This window comes from Thamnophis sirtalis, unplaced genomic scaffold (genome assembly GCF_051295495.1).
Source record: "Thamnophis sirtalis isolate CommonGarterSnake01/CBP01778 unplaced genomic scaffold, rThaSir2_p1.2 scaffold_3, whole genome shotgun sequence".
In the NCBI taxonomy this organism is placed as follows: domain Eukaryota; kingdom Metazoa; phylum Chordata; class Lepidosauria; order Squamata; family Natricidae; genus Thamnophis; species Thamnophis sirtalis.
Window position 1 is genome coordinate 164,382,541 of NW_028261383.1, and position 20,977 is coordinate 164,403,517.

The 20,977-nt window shown below is 38.3% G+C and overlaps 2 protein-coding genes across 2 annotated transcripts in view; one reads left to right on the forward strand and one right to left on the reverse strand.

Moving 5' to 3' along the window:
* Positions 1-1,117: 1,117 nt before the first annotated feature.
* On the reverse strand, positions 1,118-8,846 carry NXNL1 (nucleoredoxin like 1). Its single transcript, XM_014070190.2, has 2 exons — positions 8,372-8,846; positions 1,118-2,690 (listed from the first exon to the last, which is right to left on the reverse strand). The coding sequence occupies exons 1-2, from the start codon at positions 8,695-8,697 to the stop codon at positions 2,399-2,401; spliced, it is 618 nt and encodes a 205-aa protein (XP_013925665.1). The 5' UTR covers positions 8,698-8,846; the 3' UTR covers positions 1,118-2,398.
* Positions 8,847-16,440: 7,594 nt separating this feature from the next.
* Positions 16,441-20,977, forward strand: part of SLC27A1 (solute carrier family 27 member 1) — a 37,211-nt gene continuing 32,674 nt past the window's right edge. The window contains exon 1 of the mRNA XM_087710688.1: positions 16,441-16,574. The gene's annotated coding sequence lies outside the window, so the exon portion shown is untranslated. The remainder of the gene's footprint in view (positions 16,575-20,977) is intronic.

Sequence of the window (20,977 nt, forward strand, 5' to 3'; positions counted from 1 at the left end):
AAGAGGACAAACCCAAATTCCCTACAACAGGGTGATTATAACTGACTCTGGTTGTATGCTGTCAAAGGATTGGTTATATGTTCTCAAAGGAATCTGATAAAAATATGTGGTATATGTCAAATGCCACATTAAATTTCTTTGAAATAACAATTCCCACTCATTATTCCATAGGTTACAAAACTAATATTACCTATGTTTCTTTTTTTTCACTTCTGCTTGTTAACAAACAATAAAGTACCATTTTTACTTCTCCAGTCCAAATTTTGTCTACCTCTGCTCTGGATAGTTTCCATTTTCAGATAAAGTAAAATGTGCAGTCAGTCTCTAAAAACAAGAGTTAGCTTTTCATTTACTGAAATATAGCATTGCTATGCTATGGGTGATGGTACTATAGAATTAAAATTTCCTGCCTTCATCAGATCCTTAAGAAAAGATGTTTGCAGTTAGGAGAAAGAGTTAATTGCAAGTTGAGAGTGACCAAGGAGTGACTAAAAGAAAAAAATGGGAAAGTCCACCTATAAAAAAATGTTAATAGAGAAGCTTGTAGAGAAGGTATGGTATTAGGTCATCAATAAAGCTTCGTGTATTTGGATTTACTCTTTTAAAGCATCTTAATATGTTTGACTATACTTAAGGGACTATACGTTAAGTCCTCGGACTTCCGACCAGTGCTTTGTTTGCAGCCGAGGTAACACCAGACGTCAAGTTGCAGTTGAACCATTTATTAACAAGCTCACATAGAACTACAACAGAGACAACAAGAGGCCGTCTGACGGCTATTTGTAAGACCGCTATCGGGCGGCCAGCCAATCCGTCTGTCCCCCCGGTGCACTGGAACCAGTTTAAGTTTAAGTTTAAGTTTAAGTTTAAGTTTAAGTTTAAGTTTAAGTTTAAGTTTAAGTTTAAGTTTAAGTTTAAGTTTAAGTTTAAGTTTAAGTTTAAGTTTAAGTTTAAGTTTAAGTTTAAGTTTAAGTTTAAGTTTAAGTTTTATTTTATTTATATGCCGCCCTATTCCCTGAAAGGGACTCAGGGCGGCGAACAACTTAAATGGGAAGGGGAAACATACAAGTACAAAATAAACATATTAAAATGACCAACAACCACACCTGTCGAGAGGGGAAGGGAGCTCATCAACCCCAGGCCTGCCGACATAGCCAGGTTTTAACGGCTTTTCGGAAAGCAGGGAGAGAGGTGAGGGTCCAAATCTCCGCGGGGAGTTCGTTCCAAAGGGCCGGAGCTGCAACAGAGAAGGCCCTCCCCCGGGTCGTAGCCAGATGGCATTGGCTGGTGGATGGAACCCAGAGGAGGCCAACCCTGTGCGATCTAATGGGTCTTTGGGAGGTAATTGGCAGCAGGCCAATCAGTGAAACTTGGCTCAGCCCAGGTCAGAAGTCCGAGGACTTAACACTATACTTGCAGGGCTAGTCCCTTAAGCAGCAAGGCAAGCAATTAGAGTTTAGAGTCACTTCAAACCTGAGACTTAAAACAGACAGAGACTTCTTGATTCAGCTGGGAAGAAAAACGTCCTCTCCTGCTAAAAAAGTTGGTGGCAGCTTGCCCAAGAACAACTGCTTAGTAGGAAGAATATCACCTGAGGAACTCTGACCCTGGCCAGAGGATAATGTTTGATGCCAGAAAATCAAAAGAAATGCTGAGAGTTGGTAACAAAGGTCTCCCCCTTCCCCTCATGTAATTAAATGAACTGCTGCAGACAACAAAATGCTGATGGGTTCTGTCAGAAGGGAGATCTGCTCGGAAAGTGTTTTATTATAAAGTATGCAAACAAAGCTATTTTCACTCTTATCTTGCATGGTTTGTGTTGTCATTCCAGGAAAGAAAGCTCAGTGCAGCCCCATGGTCTCCTAGAGCTAGGCATGCTTGTAAAATAAGTGTATTTGGAAGAAATGATTTAGATCTGATTCAAGTGTGAGCACAGCACTTCTGCTGTTCATTAAAACATCCAGTCATTTCAGCCTAAGCCCTTAAAGCATATAAAAAAAGGACTTTAAAGATCACTGGGTCTTTAATCATTTCACCCTTTGAAACAGACAATATTTTTTTTAGGCTCATCAGAAAGTGTGAAAAAAGAGATTGTGTGGTTTTGAGGTCTGCAGCTCTTCAGAATGTTTTTCAAAGTGTTCACAGCCCTATTGAGTGCATTATGACATTCATTCCAGGTTCCAATTACAATAAACACTATATAGATAACGAATAATTTCATAGCTGCACGTTTTCTTTTAGAAAAAAAATATTCTAGATTTTCCAAGTCTCGAAGTACATCTGCAATTAACAATGTCTGCGTCCAACCACAGTGTGGTTGTAGATATCTAATGTTCATAGGTGATGTTTTGGGGACACTCACATTCACCAACCTGAAGTTCCAAGAAGGAACATCTCCTCAGGAGACTTCACCTTTATCACCATCTTTGCTTCTTCTTCTTTTGTTCTTAACCAGTTTGTACTTGAACCTCCGAATGGGATCAGTGATACTTTTCAGGGTCATGTCCTCAGAGTCCTGAGATAAAAGGAAGTTCCTGTCCACTAAGTCAGCTGCCTCTTGCCAGTTCTTGAAGCAATCTGTGCCTTGCTCTTTGATTTCTTCCACAGCATTGTGGGCAATGACTTCACCATTTGGTTTCAAAACTACCACCGCAGGGGGATGGGTCACTGAAAATCTTAATGTCAGCTCCCTAGGAATGTTGCAGAAAGAAATAATAAGTTTCAAAAGTTCTGAGCTGGAACATGGGGAGAACATATTGGGATTTTCATAGGAGGAAATCTGAAAGAGGTATCACAAACCTAAGGTTTTTTTTTTTACAATTATTCATTTGTTTGTATGGTTATACTCAGGTACAACGATTGGACATTATCATCAATATATACCAGTCCCAAACATGTATTGTCAATTTATTAAGAAGAGGTTTAGCACCTGCAGTGGGAGGGGTGGCAAGGAAAGTCTTTATTAGTACTCTAACAAAGACATCCTGGTTCTTTCATTTTTTTCTGTTTGTTTTTGCTTTTCTGAAAATAAATGAATGAGATAAATTTGATTAATGCCCCCAGCCTGCTGTGAGTAAGACCTTCTTTAGGTCTCTTCACATTTTGCTTGCCATCTTCTAACATTTCAAAGTTACATTTACCAGACTGTATTTTTAACAATGCACTCTGATAATCTCTCCGAATTCAGTATGGATATGGGTCCAGCTCACCCTTGGGTCCTTCCCTAAAGCATTTATCTGCAAACTTCTTTCCCTTCCCCCAGTAACAGGTTGGATCTCTTACTTAGCCCTGTGACATCATCATATAATTAATCTTCCCACTTCCAGCAACAATATAGAGAAGAGACAAGGAAATGCAAAATATGCTATATTATGGCCCAGCACAGAGATCCTGTTTTTAGCATTAGGCTGTCTGTTCCTACTATCCCTGTTGTAGGGATTAAATCCTGCTTTAGCAAGAGAGTGAAAAGAAAACATTCAGATTAGCAGTTGGAGAGATCCAGCATGAAGCTCTTGATTAAGCAACAGTTAGACTCCAGCTGAGCAATATTGTGTAATAAAGGAGCAGCAGCTAGAGAGTGCTGACACCCCGTCCTTATGTGTCACTATAGCCAAGATCCAGAATAGGGTTGCTTCTCAAGGTTGCTTAATGAGCTTCTTCACCAACATCTCTGAACTTATCTCTATCTACCTACTTACAGAACTTTTGATGGCAAACAGATATAAAAACCAACCATACAGATCCAATAAACAAATTGGGTTGAAGCCCCTAAAAAGCATAATATCAGCTCTTCAGATAAACAACATCCACACCACAAACTTCCCAACCCCTGTGCCTGGGGGAAGATCCAGTTCTGGACAGCTTCTGGAAAGCCAGCAGGGTCAAGGCTATCTATATTTAAGGAAAGGGAGACTGTTTCACAGGATGGGCACCATGACAAAGTTGGCACACTTCTTGTGGTGCACCAGGTTGCTCTGCTCCATTGATGGCATCCAGAGTATGCCCACTCTGTTTGATCTAATAGGATGATTAGGAACCATCAATGATAGGTGGTCCTGCAAGTAATCTGGCCCCATTCCAAGCAGGGCTTAAAGGTGAGAGCTTTTAATTGTACCCAGAAGCCCAATGGAATCCAGTGCAGCTCATGTAGCAGCAATGTTATGGTGTGCACAATAATGCAAGTAACACTGCATTCTGGATCAACTGAAGCTTACAAATGCTCTTCAAGGATAGCCCCATGTAGAGCATATTACAATAGTTCACTTGGAAGGTGAACAAGGCATGAGTTACCACAAGCAGTGGCTTCCAGCTTAGGAATGGGTACAATTGACTCACAAATGTAATTGTCCAATGGTGTCCTAGATAATGCCACCGTCTGCACCTCAGGTAGGAGTTATGAATCTAGGACAACTCACAGATTATGTACCATCCTGCCTGGGATAGTGTTACCCCATTCAGAGTTAATGATCAAAATCACTAAATACTTAGGACCCAAAAAACCACAGCCATGGAGTCTTGTCAGGGTTCAACTGAGGTTGGTTCTTCCCAATCCAGGCCCCCACAGCCTCCAAGTACTGAGAAAGCACCTTGCAACATTATTTGGAAGCCCAGCAGAGATAAAGCTCAACTTTCCTAACCCTGGACTGGAAGATGACCTAATATTAGTTTTCATATTAAATAGGAGGAGGAAAGAGCTCTGTGGCACACCATGAAGCAAAAACCTAGGAATGGAACCTCTTATACACCCAACAACTGGAACCATCCTCAGGGGAAGGAGAACCACCAAAGACAGGTGGACTCTCCCTCTCTCACAAGGAAGCATTCAAAATTAGTTGGGCCCAACTGCTTGTGATGTCTTGGGAAGTCTCAACCAATCAAGACAGATTTAGATCTAATAGACAGGTAACATAGCTCATAGTCCTAGGATCATGACCAGGGGTGAAATATTACTGGTTTGGGGTGGTTCTCCCGAACTGGTTGTAAAAAATGCTACCGGTTCACCCGAAATGGTAGTAAAAAATGCATAGTTCCGTAGTAAAAAAATGCATAGTTCCGACAATCAGCTGAGCCACGTGATTTATATTTGCTAGAAATCAAGCAGCACAGTTGATTGTCGCACAGCTGATTGTTGGAACTTTTTAAAAAACTTTTTAAAGCATTTTTTAATATAAAACTGTTATATAAAACTATTACATAACATAATTATATACTGTATGTTTATATACATATATTTAGCATGTTTATATATCACCCGGAGTCAAGTCTATGTGACACTATGTGATAAATATTGTAGACATATAGTCCTTGACTTATGACCATAATTGAGCCTAAAATTTCTGTTGTTAAGCAAGGCAGTTGTTAAGTAATTTTTACCCCATTTTGCCTGTATTTAACTAAATAAATAAATTGTAGTCCATAAGAACTGGAGAGTACCAGTATCCATTTAGCTTCCCTTAATATTTTTTAGAAAGCTATTTAATTCTATATCCTTGTTGCTTATGCTAAATATTGCTTTCATGGTTTTAATGTACATCCTGTCCTTTAAAATTTTAATTACTTTTTTCCATAAATTGAGAGCCAGTGGGGCTAGTATAGGGGTCCCCAACCTCTCAGTTTGTGGACCAGCACCTACACCATGTCAACAACTGATCTGCACAAACAAGTGAAGTCCCGTCCACGGTATGCAGGCAACATGCAAAACCATGCCCTCTGGTCCGCGGAAAAACCTTTCTCCACGGAACCGGTCCCTGGTGCCCAAAGGTTTGGGGGCCATTGGTCTAATGGTTAAAGTGCTGGCCTAAAGAGCAAGACACTTTGAGTTCTAGTCCTACTAGGCCAGTCATTCTCTCTCAGTTCAACCCACCTCGCAGGGTTGTTGTTATGGAGAAAATAGGAGGAAGAAGGAGTACTTGGTATGTTCATTGCCTTGAGTTATTGGTAAAAATAACAAAGGTGGTATATAAAATAAATTGGTGCATAAGGTAGAAACCTGGCCTGCTCTTGTGGTTCTTTTTGCTGGAGCAACTTCAGCAGGGGCTGAATATTGTAGTCATTTGTCTGATATAGTGCAGCTGCATAGTTAAGCAAGAGGTTGAGCTAGATAATCTTTAACATACAGTTTTATGCCTAAATGTTTATACAGTATTGCTAAACTGAGATGTCACTGGCTAAGATTAATGTTTGAACCCAGGCATTATGACATTTATTATGACAATTATTATGACAATTAAATAAATCCTGATGATCTAACTCTTGGATCTTGAACCATACCTTTTTCTTTAAAAAAAAAAACACCACCACACAAAGCACAATTTGTAAGCATGGGGATTTGCATTATGACTTGGTTCTGGTTAAAGGGAATTTAATTTCTAATTAAATTAAAGTAATTAGGGGCATTAGCAGGTTTCAAGATTAATAAACAAAAGATAAATATATTAATAAAAAACATGAAGATACAAGATCAAACAGAATGAATGAATAAAAAACTGACTTTAAAACTGAGAAGTAAAATACTTGGGAATAACTACAAATATAAATTGTGTGTTATTTCAAAATAATTATATTAATAATTATATTAAAACATGGAATGAAGTTAGAAAAGATCAAAATGCGATAAAGTACAATTGTCACTGTTGGGCAGAATTTCTATGATTAGAAGGAATGTTTTATCTAGAATTGTTATTTTTGTTTCAGACAATATATATATTGACAACTAATGTACCATTTTAACAAAGAATATAGCTAAATTTGTATGATGGGGAAAAACCTTGAGTTAAATCTTAAGGTACTACAATAGGGAAAGGAAAGAGGTGGGTTGGTCTACCAGATTTGAAATTATTATATACCCGTGATGGCACACCTATGGCAGGTGTGCTAGAGATGGCACACAGAGCCCTCTTTGTGGGCACGTGCACCGTTGCCAGCTGCTTTTCTGGTTTCCGGTGCATGCATACTCACCAGCCAGCTGATCTTTCCATGTGTCGGAGCGCCATTAACCCGAAGACCAGCTGGCTGGTACGCATGCAGCTTCAGTTTGGGCACGCGGTGCCAAAAAGATTAGCCATCACTGCTATTTACTTTGTTGCCTGCTTAGCTTGAATGGAAGAATGGGTATTGGCTACTGGAGTCAGAAGGAGATGATGTGAAATTTGGGTGGCATAGATATCTCTGGTATGACAAAGCAAAGATTAATGTAGATTTCAAAAATCATTATCCTAGGCGGGCCATTCTTAGTGTATGGAATAAATATACACCTAGTTTGTGCCTGACAATGTTTGTGGCTTTCACCATAAGAAACATAGATGAGAAGTGATAAGTAAATATAAATGGTTAATTCATCATGATATACCATGATGTCGAGGGAATTGCAAAACAAAAACATGAGAAGATTAGATAATGGAAGGATATACCTGACAATGGTTTTCTTAAGATACAATTATCAGGAAGAAAATATGAGACAGAAGAAGAAGTGAAAGAATATATGATAAAATGGACTTAAATATTGACTATAACATATAATTGGATCGATTAAAAATAAGTGGTTCAAAGGATTTAAATTTACATCATGTTCTAGCCTTAAAAATATTTTTTATAAAATACATTGCTAATTAGAAACTAGAAACCTTGTTTATACACATGACAAATGCAACAAGACTTTTACATGCATAAAAGTGGAAATGTTCTTGACTACCCACAATGGAGGAATGGTTGGTAAAAATGATGGAATTTGCAGAGATGGCTACCTTAATTTTCTTGATCAGAGAAAAGACAATATCTATATTTATGGCTGACTAGAAACCATTTGTAGACTTTTTGGATGAAACAGAAGAAATGCATGTTTAACTTATAGTTAGTTTGTAGACTTGTTGATGAGAAAAAATTAGATAAGAGAAAAAAGAAACCTTTTTTATATTGTAAAATAAGAGATACATTTGTAATTATATTTGTATTTGCTGCAAAGGAAATCAAAATCTTTTCTATTTCTTTTTGTTTTTTCATTCTGCATTTTTCTTTGTTTTCTTTATCCTGTCTTGGTTTGTGTTAGTTTCTGTGTTCTCCTAAAAACTTTTAATAAAATTTATTTTAAAAAAGATAACTATTCTGTGCTAATAACCCCAAATACTGCTGATATATCTATACTGATTGGATAATTATCAATCAACTATGCCCATTATATATGCTTAATTCATCTAAAGCAGGTTCACACCACAATTTGTTGACTGAAAAACAACTGAAATAATGCTAATTATAAAATGTAGATTATAGACTATAAAGGCTGAATCAAAACCAAACAAACTCAATTGTGGCTTAACATGCCTATGAGTCCAGCCTCAGTTCTGGCATTTTCCTAACTACATTTTCAGATCCTTACTTTTTGAACTCATCCTGGAAAGGTAAAAACAGCCATCGCTTTGGCATTTTCTTCAGAAACTTATCTTGCTTCTCCTCTGTGTTGTCCAGCGACACATAGATGAGAACTAGTTGAGCTGCTCGCTCCATATAAAACTCGTCTGTCAGTTTCACAAAAAATTCTTTCAGGATGGGCGCAAACTCTTGGCATCGAGGACATTCACCAGAGCCAAAATAGAGGAGCATTACTTTGTTCTCTAATGTTCGGGTGAGCTCCCGTTCCAACTCCAGCTCATCATTGTCCTTGTTGTTCACAACAAGGCTCTTGTGGAAGAAAAGGGCAGCCATGGCCACAAGGGGGCTACAAGGCTTAAAGAATCATTTTTGGGCTCTACCCCAGATTAGCACTGAAAAGGAAAAAGGGAGACAACATTTGTCAATTATTTCCCCCATCATTTATTTAACAACTTAACTGTATATCCCGTCTCCTGCACTAAAGGCTCAGAAAGCACAATGACAAACCGGAAAACCAATAGTGTAAGCTAATCAGTGACATGCCTTTTCACTGTCAACAGGCTTTATTGTCTGTGTGGGGTGGGGTAGGGACACAAAACAGCAGACAGCCCCACTGCACAGGAAGGCTGCATTGTTTTTAAATTAAAAAATTGTCTGGTCATCAGAAAGAAAGAAACAAGGCATCATAGAAGAAAAAAAATAGCCTCTCCTGCTCTGCTAATCTTCTACTTGTTCAACGATTAAAAAGAAACATGGCAATTTGTTCTATCACCTTGGCAATCTGTTGTTTCGTTCAGCTAAAGGGATAGAGGGGTTTCATTTCTCCAAAGTTTAATCCTAAAAGAAAGTACAATGAAAAGGGCACGAAAACCCAGATTCAAATCTCCGCACATCTCTATGGGGGTCTCTTTTTTTGCTGTCTTAGCCTAGCACTAACAATAATTCAAATGAATGGGTCCGGAAAAAGAAATCATTATAAATGTCCCTATTAAAAGCTATTCTATGAGAGTAACTACTAGAGAGAATGGTTTGGCTGGTACTACGGTATACAGGCAGGCTGTTGAAAATCATTAGGTCTTGTCAACAGGAGAAACAAATATCTACATCTTAAAATAGATCTTAAATATTTATTAAACATGCCAGGTGTAATGAAATTCCTAGGCAAAGATGGGGACCTTGCTGTCTCTGCAAAAATTCACAAGGCATTCCTGCTTTAGTTCAGTTTGATTTTGTCTCACCTCAAAGTCACCTCATTGTCGAGAAAGCAGTAAGCTGTTATTTTCAGGTCTTTAGACCACTGGGAAGATCCTTCACAGTCTAAAAGGCAGTAATTTTGTTCCCATACTTTAATTCACGGCTGATGCTAATAACCTCTCTTACTGAGTCTACTTCCCCACCTATTAATAGAAGAAATAGCTAGTACTTTAATCTTCTTACAGTAGCTATTTGGAAAGAATATGACCAATGAATTTGCTTATCATAAATCTCTTATCATGCTAACAGTTTATGGGCCAATAACTCATATCATTGCATCTTTCATTAGCATTTTTATTCTTAACGCTGGCAACCTGTTGCACAATTGAATCAATTCATCCATTTAAAGCATTATTTTTTTCCCCTTTACATAATAAGCAACTAGCATTCTTTAAGGGCTGTTTTTACAAATGTTAACTATATAAAATCAGGCTAAGAGATGAAATAGCATATAAAACTGCAAAATCAAGAAATAAAAAAAATATATAAGCTATGTCAGATTCACATACACAACTTATATTTGTGGTCCCTGATAATAATAAGAAAACGATGCTTTAACAATTCTAGAAGAACATCAAAAAGGAAAGAAAATGTTCTCATTCCCCTGTGCAAAATAACCGAGAGAAGAATCTGGGGTGTGGCAGTTTAATATTAATTACATGTATTACGTAAGTTGCCTAGATTTGTAGCTGTGATCGAAACAGCAGATAACAGCAGATTGGTTTGCTTGCTTAAACAAGCAAACCAACCAACATTTCTCTTTCTAATCAATTTACCTTTACATATGAGACACCTAAAATAGCGTCCAATTATTATTTTAATTGATAGGCTCAAGAAAATAGGTATCTAGACTGCAGGTCCACCAGAGAATTGGGCCTTTAATCTGACTACTACTGCAATGCAGCATTATAACTGCATAATTTTGTAGATTGACTTTGATGGAAGTAATATCAGATCCATAATGCAATATGTGTTTGCTATTCAGAAGTCTCCATGGGAATAAGGTGGGGAGAATGAGGGGCACAGCAACATGTTCCCACCCTTTGTATGTGTTCAGTGATGGTAGTGGGGCCTGGATTGTGTGCTATATCTGCCATCTTGCAACTTTTGACCCCTGCTGCAGACATTGTTCTTCATATCTAACATAAAAAGAGGCAAAGACAGTTTAAATATTGTGCTCTGCTCTATTATTGGCTTAGCATCTTATGTGAATCTAGCTATTTTGATTTGTTCAACATCTTGTTGAAACTTTGTTACATTCATTTAATAAATGATATTTATCAAATTTATATGGCTGCCCATCTCTCCCAAAGTGATTCTGACTGGCATACAAGAGAACCAACTATCTTTCCAAAAGCTGCTAGATGTTATCTATAAGCCTTCGCGGCATAGGTCCTGGTTACTTGAGGGACCACCTATTTCCTGATTATTTGAACCTGCAGGGTTAGTGTACTCCGAGTTCCTTCGATTAAACAATGTCATGTATTGTCCGAAAGGTGCTTTTTTCAAGAGGCAACTGGACTCTCTGGTTTCTCTTCGAAGAAGTTTCGCTTCTCATCCAAGACGCTTCTTCAGCTCAGGAAAGTTCTTGGATGAGAAGCGAAACGTCTTCAAAGAAAAACCAGAAAGTCCTGTTGCCTTTTGAAAAAGCACCTTTGGGACAACCATGACCTGCATGACTGAGAATCTCCATAGACAAACATCGTGTATTCAAACCCTAGTAGCATGCCTTCTCTTTAGCTGGATCCCCCTGAGATCCAGATGACTTCCACTTTGCTATTGTTTAGAACAGCTGTGAAAACTTGGCTCTTCATCCAAATCTTTGATGAGGGGGAGTAAGTACCAGCTACCACACCTTGTTGAGCTTGCCATGTTTTATCTCATAACTTTTATTGATTTCCTTGTTTGATTTTTGTGAGCTGTCCAGAGCTGTTTGGAGTCAGGAAAAATACAATGTTGTTGTTGATGTTACCCATGACTGACATATCCCAATAGAATGAGTGGTCATGAGGTACCTCCTGGAGAGCAATGTAACCAAAAACATTACACAGGATATACACTGTGTAAAAATAGAAAATCATCCCTCTGGCCCAAGAGAGTTACCGTATATAAGTCATATAAAGCCCTGTACTTGGGAACATGACATAAAAATGAGGGAATTTATTTTTAAACTCGATTGCGTTAAACCGTGGAAGTTATCATAATCAGTAAATTATGGCTAGCAGCTGCTTTTTTTTCTTTTTTAACAGTCCTGAACTATAAAGAGGACAGTGTAGTTCTTTGTGAATTTCATAATGTAAGACTGGGAAATGTTTTGCCCTAACAAGTCATGAATCATGAAACAATAAATACTAATAGGAATTAGGAGTACTTTTGAAGTGAAGTAGAGTAAAGGTCAGTGGAATGTCATCAATTCTTTGCATTGTAACTAGAAAACAAAGATAACCTGAACATTGTGTTCTTTCAAAGTTTTGTAATTGTTCCGGTAAAAAAAATATTGCTGCAAAGATGCTGTCAAAGAAATATGCACATTCTCTTGAAAATAAATGCCTCTTCAAAATATTCTTTATTTAGAAGACTTATTCAAAGTGCAGGTTGTCACAAATATTTCAAATTAAAATGAATAATAGTAGCCACAGTAGTATGCTTATGTATTATGACAACTGAGGAAAACCAGTCTTTCCTTTTGTGGTCCATGGACACAAAATGGGCCTATAGTAATGTTTCTAATGCTATACACTCCAAGCTTAGAAAAAGAAACAAACCCAGAAACATACTTAAGAAACATATGCAGTGTTCACTGTTTTTCACCCTGATCTGGCTTTAACAGATTCTACCAGGCCCATATGTGACCCTTAGCCCAAAATGTTTGTGTACCTACAGTATGTCATAACAGAAGCTATCTTATGTCTTGGTTTTAAACTGTTGCACAGGTTTGAGAAACCTAGGTATGAATAATCATGATAATGTTTGATAAATAATCAAACATCACACAAACCGATAATTATATAAACAAAGTTTTGCTTAATTATTAAGATTACCATAATTAATTAAAACCCACATTACTCAACCTTATCTACCTGATAATGTTGCTTTAAGGATAAAATGGGCAATCCCTTGAATTTTAGTGGAATAAATGACAAAACAAAGAGACAGAGAAAAATAGTAATGGTAAAAATTTGCATCAGACATCTGGCACATCTAATCATAAAATAAATAGTACTATAAAAATCAGATAAACAAATATACAAAAATTGAGATATTTCTTGCAATCCTATGGATCTTGACTTAAGATGAGTACAACTCCAACTAACTCAGTAGATATGGATGAAATTGGGCAGGAAGCCTATAGTTTTAGATGGAATGTTTCTCGTTCTAGAACTTTTAGCAATAGTGATGGGTTTGATTTCTACTTAATTTTATTTATCAAATTTAAACACTGCCCACAGCAATAGCACTTAGACTTATATACTTCTTCATAGTGCTTTACAGCACTCTCTGGGTGGTTTGCAACATCAGCATATTGCTCCCAACAATCTGGCTCCTCATTTTACTGACCTTGGAGGTTTGGAAGGTTGAGTCGACCTTGAGCTGGCCAGAATTGAACTTCAGACTGTAGGTAGAGTTAGCCTGCAATACTGCATTCTAACCAGGGCTCCAACTGCCCATCTCACTGTCACTGTCTAAATGACTCTGGGCAGTTTATAAGCAAAAGTGATACAGATAGTCCTCAACTTATGACCTTAATAGAGCCTGCCTGTTATGGTCATAGGTCATTATGCTCGTAAAGCAGGTCATCATGTGACCGATCGATTTTACAATCTTTTTTTGCAACAGTAGTTAAACAAATTTTCATTGTTGTGAAATGCATCTGTGGATATTAAGTGAACACTGTAGTTGTTAAGCCAACCTATTATTTGCTATGAAGCATTATTGACAAAAAAAGGCAGTAAACACCAGTTTTTGGCAAAACTGATGTAAATCAGTCACGTGACCACAGGATGCTGCAAATAGCTGTAAATGCAGGCTGATTGCCAAATGACTGAAATGAATTTACATGACTAGGGAGGACAGCTGCTGGAACTTTGGAATCAGGTTGTAAGTAACTTTTCAGGATCCGTCATAATTTCAAAAAGTTGCTAACTAATTGAATATAATTTACCTTGAACTACAATTTAAGGGGGACGCAGTGGCTCAGTGGCTAAGACACTGAACTTGTCGATCAGAAAAGCCAGCAGTTTGGCAGTTCAAATCCCTAGTGCTGCATAACGGAGTGAGCTCCTGTTACTTGCCCTAGCTTCTGCCAACCTAGCAGTTCGAAAGCATGTAAAAATGCAAGTAGACAAATAGGAACCAACTTTGTTGGGAAGGTAACAGCGCTTCATGCACCTTCGGTGTTTAGTCATGCCAGCCACATGACCAAGGAGATGTCTTCGAAAAGCACTGTCTCTTTGGCTTTGAAATGGAAATGAGCACCGCCCCCTAGAGTCGGGAACGACTAGCACATATGTGCGAGGGGAACCTTTACCTTTACAATTTAAGGATGAGGTAAGTGTTATTCTACAGTGGCAAAAAACAAAATAAAACAGAAGTCAGGTAGCACCTTTTCTGACTATCACAACATCAGCACTATTACAGGTACAAATAGTTGCACAAGAATATTATGGTGGCCTGTAATAGGATATATGCGATTATGTCAGCAATGTCCTTCTGGGTCCTATATAGGACAAACAGGATCATGTTGCATAAAAGAATTAATGAACATAAATTGGACATCAGGACTCAAACCAAAGTTAAACTAGTATCAGAGTGTTTTAGTCTCCCAGAGCATGCTATAGTTACAGTGACATTTTTTTGGAAAAAAATAAAGGCCAAACCTGAAAAAGATTTATAATTTTTTTAAAAAAGTATATTTATAATTTTGCTTTACAAATGAAAATTCAAAGCAAAACCAGGAAAATCTTTACAAAAATGTATATTCTAACAAAAATATTTAAACCAAACAGTATATGTAAACTTACTTTAAAAAGACAATTCATTTTCCATATTTTTCATATGAATGTCTGTGCATTATATTGTACAGTAAATATTACAGAATTACTAGTTGGAAGGGAACTTTGAGGTCTTCTAGTCCACCTCCATGCTAAAGCAGGAAGCTATGATTTTGGACAAGTGGCTGTCTAATCTCTTGTTAAAAACTTCCAGTTCATGGAGCACCCTCAACTTCTGGAAAAAAGCTGTTCCACTAATTGTTGTCAATGTCAAAAAAGCTCTTCTTAATTTAGGTTTGATCTCTCTTTGATAAGCTTCCATCCATTATTTTTTGTCCTGGCTCCCCTCAGGTGCTTTGGAGAATAGGTTGACCTTCTTCTCTCTGTGAGAGCCCTATAAATAATAATAAAACTCTAAAACTCTAAACTCAAATATTGGAAGATTGCTATCATGTCATCCCAAATCTTTGTTTGTTAGGATTAGACATTTCCAATTCCCGCAACCATATGCTTTGGTCTCCAGTCCCCAAATCATCTTTGTTGCTCTTTTCTGCACTTTCTAGAGTCTCAACATCTTTTTATCCATTTTATCCATTCTGTAATTCTGCCTACAAAGGCACTGTGAGGGGCACAACCTTGAGGACTAATCATAAATCCCAGGTACCATCCTAACTTTGAATATTTGAGGATGAATGGCTGTAATCCAAAGACTATCTGAAAACCCTTTTTAACCTGTTTTAGAATAGTTCACCACCCAAAGTCAGTTGTCTGAGACAGGCAGGTTTAAGAGCAGTGGTTAGAATGCAGTATTTCAGGCTAGCTCTGCCCACTGCCAGGAATTCGATCCCGACTGGCTCAAAGTTGACTCAGCCTTTCAACCTTCGAAGATCAGTAAGAGGAGCTAGATTGTTGGGAGCAATATGCTGACTCTGTAGTCCGTTAGAGAGAGCTGTAGTGTAGGAAGCAGTATATAAGTCAAAGTGCTATTGCTATTGAGCAAGAGGCTGCTGAAGCCACATATATCAAAAGGCTTCAGGCAGTCTCAGAACTCAGCAAACCCAATTTGGGGAGGGGGAGGGCTTTAACACATCAGACAACGGTTAATAATGATACCGCAAAGGTACATTAACCTAATAATTAACCCAATAGCCTTAATACACTTCTTAGTAACTTGTATCAGCATAGCCAACTTGTCTTCCTCTCACGCCCTTCCGCCTCACCCCAATCCAAGTCCTACATCAGCCCAGCCGCCCCACGGGGCATCCGATGAAGTGAGCCGCAATGAAATTCGTTACGTGCAGTTTCTTAATTGTGAAAAGCCGCTACGAGGCTCCTTTGGATGTTTTGAATTCCATGTCTGTAACTCAGTGTTTCTCAACCTTGGCAACTTGAAGATGTCCGGACTTCAACTCCCAGAATTCCCCAGCCAGCATTCGCTGGCTGGGGAATTCTGGGAGTTGAAGTCCGGACATCTTCAAGTTACCAAGGTTGAGAAACACTGCTGTAACTGACACAAACAAACAAACAAACAACCCCGACAGAATCAGAAGACGCATCAGAACTCGGCGATCTGAGAATACAGCAGTTGAAAACCGCAGGAGAGAAAAACGGAATTTCGTAATGAACGCAAAGCGGCGGCGGCGGCTGCACGTCAACGCCTCCCTCCATTGCGATGAGCCTTGTTGCCATGGCCACCGAGCCTCGCAAAGAGCGTGCTTTCCCAGGAGGCCTCGGGGCTCTTTCTGCTTTTCTCCCCTTCGCCCTCTCTGTTGTAAACAGGGCTTTTTTTTTTTTTAAGCGACAGTCGCGCTGCAACTCTATGATCGGAGGCGGAGTTCTCCTTGCCCGAGGTCCTCCTCCAGTGAGCTTCGCAGGGGCACTTGTGGCCACATCGGGAGGAGGAGGAGGAGCGGTCTGGTGGCGAAGGGGAACGGAGGCATAGGAGCCTCCGGGGGTCACGACGAGGTACGGGAACGAGGGGGATAGACCTGGCGGCGGCGGACGGAGGGAGGGAGAGAAGGCGGGGGTAAGCGGTGCCACCTGAGAAGGAGGGGGGCGGCGGCCGGGAGAGGGAAGCGTCGCTCACCGTAGGGGCGGGAGGGGAGCAGGGAATTGGAACGTTGCTCTGGCAACGGGAACATGTGGCGGTGATGGAAATTCATGCCCTGGTTGGCGCCAAAATAAAGAGGGCCGCTGGCCAAGGCACCGGAGCGATCTCGGTTGTGGTGTCCAGTCAGTTGGCGGTCTTCATCTTTAGAAAGGAAGGGCCGGCGCGTAAAATATCATCCCCGCGGCTGTAACGTTGTCATAGAAGCCTGCTAGGCTGAGGGCTGCTTTTTCTCCGATTGACAGGATACCTTAGGAATCCGTTGGTGTTTGTTGAGGATTCTTCGAGGATCTGATGATGGCGAAAGTTTTCATGAGGAGCTATAAGGAAACCAAGATTCTATCTCTCTCTAACCTATGGAAACTATAGCGGGGAAGGCCGATCGCTTTCAGCCTAGTCGATCTCACAGGGTTGCTGTGGTGGGAGAGTAGATCTTGTCCTGCCTTTAGACCTAGAGGCATCCTGAATAAAAATACTAAATTGCTTCAAAAGAACGGTGCTCAGCAACTACTGAATGTGAGGCGGGTACAGCCTCAGGGAAAGGTATTGATCACCTTAGCCTATGGAGCAGAAAAACAAGGTCCTGGGATTTTATTTTTATGTGCAATGAACAAAATGGCAGGGGCTTGCAACACAAATAATGATACTGAAGCCCAAGAGATTAAGATTCATTTATTAAAATAATGATATATATAACAAGCTTATGGGAGCTGATTTGCTCTTTGTGCTCTTTCAAAGGGGTGACGTTTAAATCCAAATTTCTAATTTGGATTAGAAATCTAGCTGTTGGTGTTTTTAGAGCAGTTCACTATCTTGGCAAGGCTAGTCTTTTTCAGGTAGATGTATATCTCTTACTGAAACTGTATGTATGTCTGTGCTTGTTGGATTCTGCCTGGAGTAACGTAACACATGGCTTTCAAGTACTGTTCCAAGATATTTAGTGGAAAATTTGCCCTGTTTCAACTTGGTTTATCTCCTAGTACCTATAATAAAGCAGAATGTCAGTATGGTTTGCTATAAACTTTACTGGCAGAAACTTATCTAATTGGGAATATAGGCATCAATTTAATCCTTGTTTCTTATGGCTAAAATAGCGAAGTCCTAGATAATTATAGAAGTGACTTTAACGTTTTTTTTACAAATATTAGGAAATCATTGCATTGAATTAAGGTCCAATTTGATCTAGCATTCTGTTTTGATAAATTCTTCTGAGATGTTATGAGCAGTGTACTAAAATAACAGCTGTCTTTGGCTCAGTCATTTGTTATTTATAGGAATGCTGCCTCTGAATATGGAAGCTCCATGTTTCCATTCTCAAATATCATATATCATCTTATGTAGTAAAAGTAATTAATTGCATGTTTCTCAAGGTCCTTTAAATTTTCAACAGAAATTTACTTCCCATCATGCAGCTTGTTCAACTATCTGAAAAACTTATTTGGAGAGAAAATCTAAATGCTGACTTTTCCTTGTCATTGGAAGTTAATAATTCTGATCTTATCCTGTGAATGGAAAGAAATAAATTTGCCAGCCTTGTGGTATTTAGAGATAAATATCATGTTGTCTCCTAGTTCTCTTCTTTCCAAATTAAATGTACTTTCCACCTAGAACAGTCTCTTTAACCTTTCCACAAAGAACTTAGCCTTGATGATTTATGTTACTCTGTACTGGGCATGTTCCAATTTATCAATATTCTCCTTAAATTTACAGTCTTCACAAATACATGCAGTACTCCAGGTAAAATTTAACCAAAGCAGAATTGAATGGAACCTTTTATTTTAGTCACTGCACATTATAGGTGCTAATGTTTAGTGTGTTCTATTAAATGGCCCAGATCTTTTTCACACCCTCTGCTGTCATGGAAGATGTCAATCATCAGGGACCCATGCAATTGTCTGTTTAAATATGGAACACCCCTGCCCACTTTGAGTTATTTTGCAGAATTAATGAACATCCATTTTCCTCCTTTATTCAGATTATCTGTAAAACTCAGTACTGAGCCTAGAGCAGGACATTGTGTTATTCCATTTGTTACTTCTTTTCAGATTAGTGAGGAGTCATTGAGGAACATACTTTATTGCTTCTTGATCTCCAGCTTTTTTGAGATCAGCCAAGGTGGGTGAAGTTTCTCAGAGCAGATACGGTATAGCTTTATGCAAATTACAGACGTCTTTTAGACTTTTACCATCTGCACTTGATATTTACATAATAAATTCCATAAAGTTTATATTTTTGTACTTTGTTCGCTTTCAGCCTTTATATTTTTATGGTAAGAGAGCGACAAAGAAGCTGAATTTAAGAATGGTCTTTGGGGAATAATAGTAAGTTATGGGAAGTTGTATAGATCACTTATTTCTCTTCCTTTGATGTTATATCTGAACGTTTGAAATATTGTTCTATTCTTGTACAGTTCTTCTGAGAATCTGAAGGTTCATCTTATAGAAAGGAAGGGGAAGTTTTGGATGTGTTATTCTTTTATGATTGTCTGATATTCTTTTTTTAATCACAGCACACATTGACTGGGATGAAACAAGTTCAGATTTAATCCTGTAAGAATTGAGCTGCTATATGGCAGTAAACATCTGTGCAATCTGATAACAGCAGTAATTACTCTTGATACCGTTGAGCTTTGAGAAGTTGATTGTGGATCAGTTGGACTCCTAGGCTTATAGCTTCACAAATAGCTGGTGAATGCTGTATCCAGGAGGGCCTTTGTACTACTTTTATGATTCATCCTTTATAGCCTAATATGAATCAGGGTGCTCTAGCAACAGTAGCACAGACTTTAATTACAATTGGATTTCTATAGTATACTCCACATGGAGCAGTTTTGGCGATGATCCAAAATCCACATCTGGACTACAACATGATGCATAAACTACTGGCAAGTCAACAATGGGCAATAACCTTCTTGAAATTCTTGTATTGATTAGCAGTAGGCAGCTCAAAAGTATGGAGTATCACCTGGATATGTCATGGACCATCTTACCATGATTGAATTTGCACAGCTGGTTCAAATATTTTGAGAATGCCCAGTAAGAGTCTCCACCCATGTGAGAAATAGAAAACGGGAATTTTCCATTTTGGTCCCCATTGTTTTGCTTTCATTTCCCTAGGAGGTTTTTGCAGCATCTTCCTTTTTGGCATTCCATAGATAAAACAAATTTGTTTCATTCTCCTTTTAATCCTAATACATATTGAACGTTCATCTTGGGGAGATTATTATTATAGTGCTGCTTTTTATATAATTGCTTTGTTATATAGGTAGCTCTTGTTTAGTGACTGTCTTGTACAGTAACGGTTTGCAGTTATGATGGTGAGGAAAAAGTAATTTTGACCAATATTCACACAGCTTCATTTATTTAATGACTGAATTGCCAGTTCCAGTTGTAGTCACAAAAGAAGAACTAACAGTATATTGCTTAGAGTCTTCAGATTGGGATAAAGTTTATAACAAAATTTTTAAAAAAACTGAATTAAACTATATTTAAGTTTTGCTTTTAAAATTCTAAGTGAACAACTTTCTTGATGATCTCAGATCATTCTTTGGCTATTGTGAAAAAATATGCCAGACATTCTTAAAATTCATTCAAGGATTTGTACACACCTGGTTTGTTGGCCCAGATTTTGCCGTCCTTTTTTTCCTAGTTAAGTATTTTGGAAGTAGCAAGAAACATCTCAGCAGAATAATACTAATTCTTATTAGTAGGCCAAATGGGTGCCATTCCAATCCTTATGTCCATGCTGATTGGCCATGCTGCATCAGTTTTATTGTGTTTGAAACTGGAAGACACCAGATAATTTACTCTTGCTGCTTTTGATATCATTTCTTAGTATTTACTATGTGATACGACTGCAATTATGTAACTTGTAGTTTTGCGGATTTGGTTTACAGAATGTATATTTTCTTTAGAAATGCATTTCCTTCCTAGCAGTTTAACAAGGGGTTTTGCAGTAAAGACAATAGCTTACTTGTCTAAATAGTTGTGCCTGGCCTCAATTCTTTGCTCAGTTACCTGAGACCAAATATTTATTTCAGTGGAACTTTCTTTTGCATAGAACAAATAGAACCATACCATAAATTATTTGTTAAAAAACTTGTCTCAATTGGGATTTTACAGAAAGTCCTGTCTGTGAAGATTCTTGTTTATTCGGTTATCTTCTGATCCCAAAATGTGAGTTTGCACAGTGGAGGAATTACTCCCTTGATGATCTCAGAGTCTGTGACCTTCTTTTAAATAAAATGGTGTCTAGTTTCTTT

Excerpts from the sequence above, each read along its gene's own strand:
- NXNL1 (XM_014070190.2), bottom strand. The coding sequence starts at position 8,697 with ATGGCTGCCCTTTTCTTCCACAAGAGCCTTGTTGTGAACAACAAGGAC. Across the intron at positions 2,691-8,371 it reads TTCCAGGATGAGTTCAAAAA|GGAGCTGACATTAAGATTTT; the intron begins GTAAGGATCTGA and ends CAACATTCCTAG.